The sequence below is a fragment of the Sinocyclocheilus grahami genome, unplaced genomic scaffold, assembly GCF_001515645.1.
Source record: "Sinocyclocheilus grahami isolate Dianchi unplaced genomic scaffold, SAMN03320097.WGS_v1.1 scaffold125.1, whole genome shotgun sequence".
NCBI classification, from domain to species: domain Eukaryota; kingdom Metazoa; phylum Chordata; class Actinopteri; order Cypriniformes; family Cyprinidae; genus Sinocyclocheilus; species Sinocyclocheilus grahami.
Window position 1 is genome coordinate 1708446 of NW_015505304.1, and position 12788 is coordinate 1721233.

The following is a 12788-nucleotide window of genomic DNA, read 5'->3' on the forward strand; positions in this document are numbered from 1 at the left end:
TATATATATATATATATATATATATATATATATATATATATATATATATATATATATTTGCTTTTACAAATATTTACAGTACCAAAATATATACAGTTGGTTCAACTGATTGCATATTATACTAAATTAAATACCGACAACATGGACAGTTGCAGCAAAATAACAACAACAAAAAAACTTTCCATAAAATGATATAAAATACACTTTTATCTTTAAGGCAAGACCTCCATGTACCATTGTTATAATGATCCACTTTAATAATTCATTCAAAGCCCTAAATATTGATTCATAATAAATCATACACTTGCTTACTCTGCCCCAGAATGTTACAGTGTGTGTTTATGTGTGAGAATGTGTAATATATATGTTCTTTTAGGGATTCTGTTACAAGTGTAAAAGTTGCATGCTTAGTTTTGTGAGTGTGTGAAGGTCTCTTTAGTTGATATGAAACATCAATAAGCATACATTTAATCAATTGTATCTTGGTGCTAATTTCTGTAATCAGCTCTAAAACACTTAATGTGGCTGGTATTTTAATTATTGACATCTGAAATGGTTTTTACATTCAGCAATAATGTGTCTGAATATTAAGTGGCCATATCATTTAGTTAATCATAACATATATAATTAAATTTGTTTTCAAATGGCAAGGCCTTTATTTCAGTCGCGGTTAAGGTGTGGAAAGCTGCCTTACTGTTGTTAAATGAACGCACCACTGATTTAATGAGCACAAATTACCAACTTTTCACACTCAAAAGGATTCCAATGCAGGGTAATTTACTTAAAAATTCCCTTCATCTAAAAAACACCCATAATCCTGAAACGCACAAGCTTGAGTTTGCTTCCCAGAGCAAAACTGTTTAACCAAATGCCATCAAATTGACAATAGAAAAATAAAAAGTGTATATGGGATTTTTTTTGTCAAAAATGAATAAAACATGCATATTTGTTATGCTAATAAAACATGTTCAAAACAAATATTCCAATTCATGACATCTGAATGCAATCAAAACATATAAGTTTAACTGTAATGCCACCCTTCAGTTCATTGATCATGGCTTTTTAGACCATGCAAAATTGCCTTGTTTTTCCTTTCAATTGTTGCCACAAATGATCAGTCCAGGAATGGCAACGTACTTGGCCATGTGCCTCACTACATTCCAACGTGAGGACTTCCAAGTATCAAACTGCACACAGATATCCAGACCACAGAGGCCTTCATGCTATGTGGGGCCATGCCGTTCATTCTTCCCATAAGAATAAAACTCTTTCTGAGAAGTGCGTCCATTCTGATTAGATGAGCTGGGAAGGCCGGTAAAGACCTTCCCCCACACATCAAAGGCCATCCTTGGCCCCCCATGCCCTTGCCATTGTTATTTTGATGTATGCTCATTGCTCACTCGGTTGACTGTGACTATATCACCACTATCAGGGCTGGTTAATATCCTGTGCCGTCAAAAAGGAAATAGACAGCGGTAATAGACTTCTTCTGTAGGTATTGAGGTGAGTGAGCACCAAAAAAAAAGACCCCCATTTATCATTAAAACAGGTAAAAGATGTTGAGTACTCAGATGAGAAATGAAATAAAAGCAGCAGGATAACACAAAAAAGTCATACAGAATTGGAAGTTTGACTCACGAAACAACACATATTAAGCTCAGTGATTTTGTACCTTCTTTGATTTGAGAACATATGCTTAGTCGGCAAATAAAATGCTATCTTTTTAAAAACCGAACACCTTCAGAATAATACAAGGCATTCAACATTCAAAGTCATTTTCTTTTCTAGATGACTAATTCACAAATCAACTAGTATTATTAATTAATTACAAAAATGTGCCTACTTTTTCAAACCACATCAATAATAATAAAAAAAGAAAAAGAAAAGCTTGTTGTTTAATTTGACCATCATCATCATCAACAGGTTCAAACAAATATGGACAAACATATGGCAGCAGAAATAAATACAAATACATACAATAATATACAGAAATGTTCATGCACACCTTCATCAATACTGCCATTTGATTTAAACCACTTAATTTTCAGTCTGGTTACATTAACAGACCATGTCATGAAAGGGAATAGCACCATAGACACTATAGCACCATGACGTTTTTGGAAAAAAAAGAATTTTTGTATAAATACAGTGCTGTGAAAAAGTAAGTACACCCCCATGAAAAGTGTCGTATTTAGGACAGATATTGGATTGACATTCCGTCAATGTTAATAGATCAAATAAATTATAATTTAATAAATCATATTTTTTTTATAATGATTTGTGCCATTTCTTTTTTACATCACTGTATGTTTCTTGAAATATATACTATTATATCCATGAGAGATTAGAGATCAAATTAAGCAATGAATGGTTGCTTATGGATGTTATAGGATAGCTTAGCATTTGTTATCACTATCCACACATATAAAGTGGATGGAAGATGTATGTGGGGCTCTTCATTACGACTGAGGTAGACACAAGCAACTGGCCAACAAGCATATTTAAAAAAAGACGAAAGAAAAAAAACGGGCCTTCCCTGGGTCTGAGGGAAATGCAATGAGGAATTTTACACTAGACTAAACATGTTTTTTTGTTGACTACTACACACAAAAAAAGAGAGATATTACTGATTTTGTAAATAACCTAGAAAAATATTAGAATTGCAGAACAAATCAACAGACAAAATGACACAAAACTACATTTGATTTCAGATTAGGTCACAACTTTTAGTATTTACTTAAAATGTACTTCTGTAAATTACCTTAAATATACAAAAATATAGCAACTATAGACAGATTTTCACATAAAGTCTCCCTTGTACTGATAAAGCACCATCATCAATTTAAAAAAGGTCAATGGCTAGCTGAGTTCATGTGAGGTATGGTTGAAAAAAAAATCAAGAGAAATGAATTATGAAGATCAATAGAAAAACCACAGAAAGATTGTTTCAATATAATAAAGTAAACTGCCTGTGGTCAGATGTTTTAGCTCTGTAGTGGAGCAATACACGCGTTGCTGCCCATGTATTCTAAATACTATATACAACTGTACTGTATTTTGAACACAAGCCACAGCAAAGGGCATCACAATGATTTGTATTTATCCAAAGTACAGCTGCATTGGGCAAAAGAATCCTAACATAGAAAATGAAATGGAGAAAAAAAGCAAGCAAAACAGCATTCAAACTTAAACACATCGACCAAAGAGATGCTCACTTTTTCAGTCAGGAAATAAACCTCTAAAACAATATTTAACTGCATGTTTGGTAGATCTTTAAGTGCAACCGAAACTCGCTAAAAAGCAGCTATTTGCTTCCTCAAAGATCAAACCATTTGAGTTTCAGTTTGTGTTCTTCATGTCTTGAGCGTAAAGAAACATCTGCATGTTGTGAGAATGAGAACTTATGAAGGGAAAAAGTTAAAATAGTTACGAGCGTACCGAGCTCCATTGGTCTGTGCTCCAGTGAGGGTTAATAGAGCAGGACTGAGTATTGCACTGTTCTCGGTCGGGTGGTTTGTCAAGAATTTCACAGCTCAGATCGTTAAAGCGCTCCCCGTTGGGCCGCTGACAAGCGACCAACCGGGTCTTTATCCCTCCTCCGCAGGATTTTGAACACTAGGGAGGCAGAAACAGAGTATTGGTGAGAGAAAAGAAAGAGTGAAAGTCTGGCTTTATTAACAGATACAATTTTTCTGAGAGCACATTTTCAAAAGACGGCTTGGACCACATATATAATGTCAAAATATTATAATCTCACGGTCTTCTCTTGAGTAGGCACACTTCTAAAGCTTCGTTCAAATAGACAAAACAAGACATGTCGGCCTATCCTACTCAAATATACTTTGTATTTTTGTCTGAATGGCAAACAAATCCTATATTGACCCTAATGCAAGAAACTGATTTTACAAACCAGTTGTAAATGTGAATAAAAATGTTAATGCATGATTAAAATGGAAATCGTGTAATGTAATAAAAAAAAATGTCTTAGCTAATGGATAGCATATACATACATGCATACACCAATTCAAACGTTTGGGGTTGATTTATTTTCTTTATTTTATACAGTATAAAAATTTTAAAATGTAATTGATTTCTGTGTTAAATTACTCCAGTCTTCAATGTCATATGATCCTTCATAATCATTCTGATTTGATGCTCAAAAGACATTTCTTATTATTATCAATGTTGAAAAGATCTGTGCCGCTTAATATCTTTGTGGAAACATTTTTTCAGGATTTTTTGATGAATAGAAAGTTCAAAAGAACACATTTGAAATATAATAAAGCAATAAGCCCCAAGAAGCCATGGTTTACAGTGAGTTTATAACAGCTAAGCGGCGTTGTTAGGCACGATGTGAAGCAGAATAAAACAGAGCAAAAAAACAGTATTCTTCCACCAAACAATATAGTTCTTCAGAATCAGTTGTGGTTGCAACAAAGTGCCTGCCAAGCAACAGACAAACGTAAACAAAGGTGTATGTTTGTAGAGTAATTTACAACAGCTTTGAACGTGGCTCAGCCAATCAGAATCAAGGACCGGAACTATCCATTTTATAAATATTTTTTTAACATTACAAATGTCTTTACTGTCACTTTTGAACATTTAAATGTGTCCTTTCTAAATAAAATATTCAAATATTAATTTCTTGGAACAAATCTTACTGACCTCAAACCTTTCAACAGTAGTATATATTTGATTAAAGGGGTCATATTATGTGATTTCAAGTACACAAAATAATGTTCTTTTTAGCAGCATCATATGACCCCTTTAAATAAAACCAATTCAATTGAATTGAGAGCATCTTACCTCACCCCAGCTGCCATAGAACCATTGAGGGCAGGGGCCGGACTCACAGGAGCGTTGCTCTGTGGGTTGAGTGCTTTCATCACAGCTGTTGGCAGGGTAGCCGTTCTCATCCTGACACACCACTACACGCCTCTGGAATCCTCCGGCACAGGTACTTGAACACTGAGAGGTGTGAAAGAGAAACAGAAGCTGCATAATGAGAGAAGGGCCACACACACATGCCTTCCATACAATCACAAACACAAGCAAGCACATTCTCAATAGACCAATTTCACATTCCATTAGCCTTGACAGAAAATATACATCAATACATAAACACTGACCAACCCTGACTCCTTTGATGAGAACGATTATGACTGGAATCGATTATGACTATTTCCATAATTATTATTTTTTTAGAAAATGTTGGAACTGAATGACATTTCGTTTTATTAATGCTTGACTCTTGATGGTATGGCAAAAGAAATTATGTTTTAGCTAAATTCTGAATAAGCTGAATTAAATGTGATAAGAGAAATAGAGAATGGCAGAAACAATACAAAAACATTAATAAAAAGCATTGCATTGAATTTATTACCATATATACTAAAAGTCTGTGAACGTTTACATTTTTTAAATGGTTTTGAAATACGTCTATTATGCATACCAAGGCTGCATTTATTTAATCAGAAAAATAGGAAAACTATATTAATGTGAAATATTATTACAATTTAAAATAACAATATATAAATTACAAAAATAATTACATTTTATTTATTTTATTAGCAGTCTTCACAATTCAGAGTCACACGATTCTTCAGAAATTCTAATATTACCTAAACTTTTGAATGATATATATATACCGCATATATATATTGTATATATTGTGTGTGTGTATATATATATATATATATATATACATACAGATTTAATGTGACTAATGGATAGTAATATTCAAAGTATCATGAATTATATCCTTAATAAGTGGAATCAGAATCATTCAATTGCTCATGATTACTATCACTTGGAAGGATGCAAATTATATATAGCTATAAAGGAAGCGCTTTTAGAAAGGTCTACAAATACCTACAAGACAAAAAGGAAGAGCTTCCCAAAAACTGCACAATATTTAGCTGTTCTTTGAACTCTAAAGACTATTTAAAGCAATGATATCATGAAGGAAACAGGAGCATTTATCAGAAAGAGGAAATGCTGCTGCTTGGGTGACTTCTTAGAGAGTTCATGTACTGGTGAGCTTAGCTGTCATTCTGTTCCTGGGTTTGCAAAAAGTTCTCTAACAGGACTAGTATGTGGAATATATCAAATATCAGAGACATGCAGAGACATTATCATTTTTAGAGGTACTTACCGCCCCCCATGGTCCAGTCCTCCATTGATGTGACTGGGGTCTGCCAGCTCTGTTACGGTCAGTTCGTCCGGCGGGAACTGTTTTTTTCCGAGAATCAGTGTTAGGTGAAAAGCCCCCGTGGTCGCTGGAGCGAGACGGACACTGGGGCATGGCACACTCCTGCTCTGTTGCTGGTTGATCATCTGGGTCACACTCACTCATTTCCACAACTTGATCACTGATGTTCATGCACACTACTTGCCGTGTAGTCTTACCCTGACCACAGGATACGGAGCACTGTAAATACAGACAGATACACACACAAACACACACACATGATTGCACAGAAAACACATTATACTGAACAATAACACCATATATTAAGATGGTAACCGACCACACCTAAGTTTAACCTTAAAACTGTCAGGATTTGTATTTTTGAATGAACTATTACTTATATTAAAAATAGAAGAAAAATAGTCCCCTTAGTTTAGTGTGTTTGACTTTTTCAGATATCTGAAAGTCTTGATTTAAAAACTAAAAAGCAGGAGAACATTGGCTAAAGCAATCCCACCACACTAATACTTGTCTTCCTGTACAAATGTGAATAGTATGCACACCGAACCCCATCTGCACACAAGAGCCACAAAAAATTAACTCTCATCAGTTTCCAATTACAACTGAGCTCTGAACACCAGAATGAGAGCAGAATGATCAAGGTCAATGGACTATGATATTAGGCTGCAGAACAGCTGTGAACGAAAATGCAAATACTTGCAGTATTGAAACAATGTTGGCTAACACAGTGGTATGTTAATATTGCACAAATATACTGAATAAATACAGTGGGGTCCAAATGTCTGAGACCACAAAATGTAATTTAAACTTGAAAATAAACAAAATATTTAATATATAAAAAAAAAAGGTATGCACTATTTCTAGGTCACAGATGAAATAAATACATTTGTGATCTTGACCATGTGAACTCTCTCTGCAAATGATTTTCCTTGTTCCATTGAAATACAAAAACTATTTTAAACTATGCTGGATAAAATCATCAGGTTAATTTTTCAACTTTTCACAAAATAGCTAAAAAATAAAATTAAATAAAATTAAATTAAAAAATTAAATTAAATTAAATTAAATTACATTACATTTGAGATAAAAGGTATGTTTTATTTACCGGAGTCCATTCCAGGACCTTCCACTGTCCGCATGCCACTATGGAGCAAACCTCACTAGCAGGAGGTTTTGGAAGATGGGAGCAGGCTGATTCCTCTGCTACTCCACCCTGCTGGTCACGGCAACTTACATAGCGCATCCGGGTGCCCTTTCCACAGGTGGCGCTGCACTATTGTAAAGAACAACCATTTTACAATATCTACAGAACCTATTACATCGTCTAGCACAATAACTACTAACAGTAATTCATATACATGACATTATTCAAGAACGTACCTGTGTCCAAGATCCAAAGCGCCACTGTGTTTTATGACCAGGATGTGACATCACTTTGGTCTCTGGGGCAACAGGATGAGTAACAGGACACTGCGAGAGTTCACAGTCCTGTGGAAGGGAGGAAGTGGGGAAGGACAATCAATTTTCGGTAATGAAGATCCGTGACTCTAGGGGTGAGGCCGGTAGGGCTTCAAGGCTGGAGCCAGTGTGCTTGATTTATGCTTGACTGGCTGAAATCACTTGTTCTGGGTCACTGCGCCTTACGGCAAATAGAGGATTTAAAACCAGGGGGCCTCCTGCTTTCTCGTTCTGTCTGCCGTATCCATCCTTTCGGTTCCTGACTCTCTCACACTCCCACCTACCTCCACTTATTCCCCCTTGGTTTCTGCCTTCGCCAATCATTTTACATGTCTCTCTGAAATACCTGACCCTGATTGGTCAAGCACAGTGTTCTGCGGTCAAATAGTTTAGTATAAAGACTGTATAGTATAATTTACCAGTTTTCTACATAGCAATCGATTTACTGCTGAGCTATGCTTGTTCTTTCTGTTTATGTTTTATGTAACTTTATAATATCAACTCAAATCAAAATTTTACTTTGGTAAGTAGCTGTGTAATATGTGGGATAATGTAGTCATCCTGGTATTATCATAAAATAAAATCCTTCAGGGTGATACAAGATCCTTCCACTTTCGCGTCCGGGTCCTGATCATCCTGCTTAGGTTTATTTTGCGATAATCTGGCTGACTGTAAAATATCCCTTATTTATTAAATTATTTTCTCTCTCTGTCTCTTATAGTGTATATTACAGTATATGTCTTATGTATACATGTTCTTAGGCTTTTATCAACCTGGTTGGCTTGACGGTGGGAAAAAAGGGCTCTTTCTTTCATCTCCTAAAAGCCTTGTGAAAATGAAGCTCTATAAAACCAATGCCTCAGGAAAGTTCATAAAATACTCTGTGAAATGTAGCGTTCAGCCACTCCAGCTCTGCAGCACAATTACACTGGGGGAGGGGGAACGGGCTAAATGTAATTTTGCAGGTATGTGCAGATTGTTAAGTAAATAAAATCAAGATCCAGATGACTGCAAATTAACTTAAATGACTATTAAATATAAATCTGCAGTGGAACTATATAGACATGGAAGTTATAATCACAACAGTTCATACTGAAAAAACGACACATGCAAACACACAAGTTAATGGTGCACACACACATACAGGGTTCCCACACTATTTGACCAACGTATTTCTTTATTTTTTCCAGTCGTTTATAATAATAAAAATTCAGATTCAGATTAATGAATCATCTGAATAAATATTTGACAGCCCTAAAAAACATACCTTTTAAATTCCCTGATATTTCAAAACATTGGGAACACTTTTAAGGTTCATTTCCTATTAATGGCCTGATGAAACATGTGTTTGTATGTGTAGACCCATGCTTTTCCTTCAGACAAGGCTTTATTGAGTGCAGGTGATAAATATGCTGGATGAGAAACTTCCTTCCTGCCTTTCAGGCTGTACCTGCACGCACTTTTTTTTCTCTTTTCCAGTTTCTCATTCCAGGATGGTGTAAAACTACTTAGTAAATTAATACTTTGTACATACCTAAAAGACAACACCTCTCTTCAAATTACTGCACAGTCATTAATATAACACCTCAAAAAATTACTTATATCTTACAAACTGAGTGAATAACAATGTATAAAATGCAAAAGAATAATTTTAATGGATAGTTCACCCAAAAAATGAAAATTCTGTAATCACTTAAAGTTGTTACAAACCTATAACAGTTGCTAATATTCACTTACTTCCATAGTATGGGAAAAAAAATTATATGGAAGTCAATGGCTACGCTACCGTCAACTATTCGGTTGCCAACATTCTTTAAAATGTATTTTATGTTCAACAGAAAAAAAAAAACTAAATTTGTAAAGGATGACAGAATTTTCATTTTGGGATGAACTATTCCTCTAATGTATCAGTGCCACAAATCATGTCCATTTCAAGGCAAAACAGTGTTTGCAATAACGGTAACGCATGATCTCCAAGGTTTCTTAATTGTGCTGTGGTTCAGCTATTAAAAGCAACTTTTAACCCACTCCCTGGCTTCTTGCTCTTTCATTTCATCAAGCATACAGCAAATTGAACCAGGAAGACTGGTTCACCCCTTTATGGTTTTCGGTAGTTATATTATGAAAAACTAACACCGTTCTTAGTTCGCACTCAATAATGAGAAAGAGAAAAATGAATGAGAGTCAGTGTGAATGTTAGAGATCAATGCTCCTACCTGAGTGTCTGTTGGACGTGTTGCTGCATTACATTCAGAGTCATCCATGACAGAGCCGTATGAGCCAACCACACACTTCACAGCTCTCATCTGATAGCCCGGGCCACATGTGGTGGTACACTACACGCACAAATAAAGAGGGAGGTCAGTTAGGGACAGTATCTCATTTAATGTTACATTGTAATGCCTATGAATTACCCAGGAGAATAAGTTGAGATTTAAGACTGCCACTATGGACTGCTTGCATCAATCCAGCACTGATGTGATAAGCACCCGCATGGGCAACCTGGGACGTGGGCCAGTAATTTGTCCACCTTTCTGCTTTTCTTTATCTCTTTTCCTCATCGTTGACTTGACTGCAACAAGGTCAAGCTTATGTGGCAGCATTTGCAGCTAGATCACATATGCTTCAGTAAAGCACCTCAAACATGCATTTATCAGGATTGTTTAATCTATGCAAGAGCGATGTCTAATCTCTATCATACTTTAGGACTTAAAGAAAGTTTGCCCACACAAATGCTACAAATTATATGACCCCCCTCTGGGTGATCTCTGGAAAAAATCTATTTGATTTTCTGAAGACAGTCATAAACTGCTCGAGTGGATAGAAAACAGATTATCCATGAATAGATGATATTCACACGGTGTCTGCAAGTTTTAAAAAGTATTTCAGATGGATTTTGTAACAAAAAGCTTAAAAAAGATTTTAACATCACATTCTGCTCAATGGTATGATTTGCTAAAAAAGACGCTATTATATTAAATACTCTTAAATTACTTGATTTTGTTTTCTTTTATTTTCAACTAAATTCTTTTGAACTGATATTTCATCTAAGACTTCTGAAAAAGACTACCACAGTCTCCAAAAAAAAAAAAAAAAGCATCTGTTTTTAACATTAATAATAATCATCAAATGTTTCTTAAGCACAAAATCAGCATATCAGAATGATTTCTGAAGGATCATGTGACATAGCTGCTGAAAATTGCTGACAGTTATGAAACAAATTACATTTTTAAATATATTAAAATAGAAAACTGTTATTTTAAATTGCAATGAAATTTCATAATATTACAGTTTTTTTTATCAAATAAATGCAGCCTTCTTTCAAAAAAAATAATAATAATCTTGCCAACTCTATACTTTTTGAATGGTAGTGTATATACTACTTTTTTGGTATTCAACAGTGGTTATCATATAAATCAGAATGAAAAAATCTATTATCACCTTTGCAATAATATCAAATATCTTGCAGTACAAGCTCAAAAAATGGCACATTCACACAGATGTTTTAAAGCAGCACAGTGTTTTGCACTATTGAATGTTGATTATTAATTTCCATGTATAGCTGACAAAAAAAAACAAGATGAAAAACTTTAAACTTGCTCTGATGGCATTTTATTTAAGTACATGCAGCAAAGCATCTAGTGAGAAGCAAGTTTTTCAATGAACTAATGTGGGACTTCTGTGAACAATATTTAAAACTTTTTAAAAAAGTAAATGAAACACGTTAATACTTTTCAGGGATCCATAGACCTTATAAACAACATAGTTATGTTTGTTTCAGATGTGTTCCACATCGACACAAAAGTACCAAATGTTGTTATTTGGCAGGTCCCTAACTTCGTTCAATTTTTGTGGCCGCTTTCCGCCCACACAGCAGCTGTAATAATCTGTTTACAATATCTGCCAGCTATGACTGCACTGACTCCTGGAAATTACATTGCATTATCACAATACATTTGAATTTTCATTTCACAGGCATAAGCATCAAATATGCCTCATGTAATACCTGACATACCTGAACATGTCATGCACCTAAATACTGTTTTTTTTGTTTGTTTGTTTGTTTCTCACCTGTCCCCAGGGTCCCACCTGCCAGGAGGCACATTCTTGCTGTTGGCAGGCCTGTACTGACTCTGGTTTGGAGGAATCACAGAAGCGGTCTTCCAAACGCTCCTCTCCAAACCGACACCAAGTCTGGCGGTGCTTATAGCCCTTGCCACATGTCACTAAACACTACAAAATTAATTCCAAAGTAGCATTAGAATAAGTCATGGTGGATGACGAGATTTTTACTCTAATGGTTTAAAGAGCAGGTCATATGGGTTTTTGAAAAATATCTCTTTTGCAGTTTATAACGTAGCTATCCTTAAATGAAAACAATCTGCAAAGTTGTTAATCAAAAAAGTGCATGATAAATAAATATATTGTCTCTCAAAAGAGAGAGTCGATTCTGAATCGCCTTAACGAGTCGTCATATTTTCGAATCTTTTGCCTGTTACCGGTATACGTCACTGGGTAACACATTTCCATAATCCCCACCTGCCCGGGAAATATGAACAGAGTCTGACCTGCCCACAAACACTTCAGCTAGTTAATGTGTTTACATCATGTTGAGAAGACGCTGTGTTCAAGGATACCACAGAAATACTATTCAAACCTTTTGTTGTGGGCATGACATTTTACCAAGGACTGCTTCTCTAATCTTGGCTTTTATCTTTGTTGGCTTCTTCTATCTTTTTAATTTTGACTAACAAGCTCTCCGAAGCACAACCTGTAAGTACGATTGATACATTACATGTACATTTTCAATTGAGTGCTCAAAATATCAAGTTTTTGTGCTAATATGTGATGTACACCTAGTGCAGCTTTAGGTTTCCAGGTAAAGCACGATATTACTGTCTTACTGAAGTAGTTCTGATAATTCGCTGTGAACCCACTATTTCCTAAGAATGTGTCGATTAATGTAGACTGACGTTGTTCTAATCACTCTTTTTAATAATAAAGAATGTAGTGTAGCACACAGAATATAATCATTGTGAAATTGCTGTTTATTTTGCTGCACCGACAGTTATAGGGTTAATGCGGGAGAGACGAGCGAGTGCGTCTGTGATACAACTGT

General features: G+C 35.2%; 1 protein-coding gene across 1 annotated transcript in view; it reads right to left on the reverse strand.

Moving 5' to 3' along the window:
• LOC107590180 (A disintegrin and metalloproteinase with thrombospondin motifs 9) overlaps positions 1-12788 on the reverse strand; it is a 39471-nt gene that overhangs the window by 5790 nt on the left and 20893 nt on the right. Inside the window, exons 22-28 of the mRNA XM_016278805.1 lie at positions 11741-11902; positions 9886-10005; positions 7592-7699; positions 7317-7484; positions 6155-6430; positions 4807-4968; positions 3439-3615 (exon numbers count right to left, since the gene is read on the reverse strand). Of these exons, the coding sequence (XP_016134291.1) occupies positions 3439-3615; positions 4807-4968; positions 6155-6430; positions 7317-7484; positions 7592-7699; positions 9886-10005; positions 11741-11902 (1173 nt within the window). The remainder of the gene's footprint in view (positions 1-3438; positions 3616-4806; positions 4969-6154; positions 6431-7316; positions 7485-7591; positions 7700-9885; positions 10006-11740; positions 11903-12788) is intronic.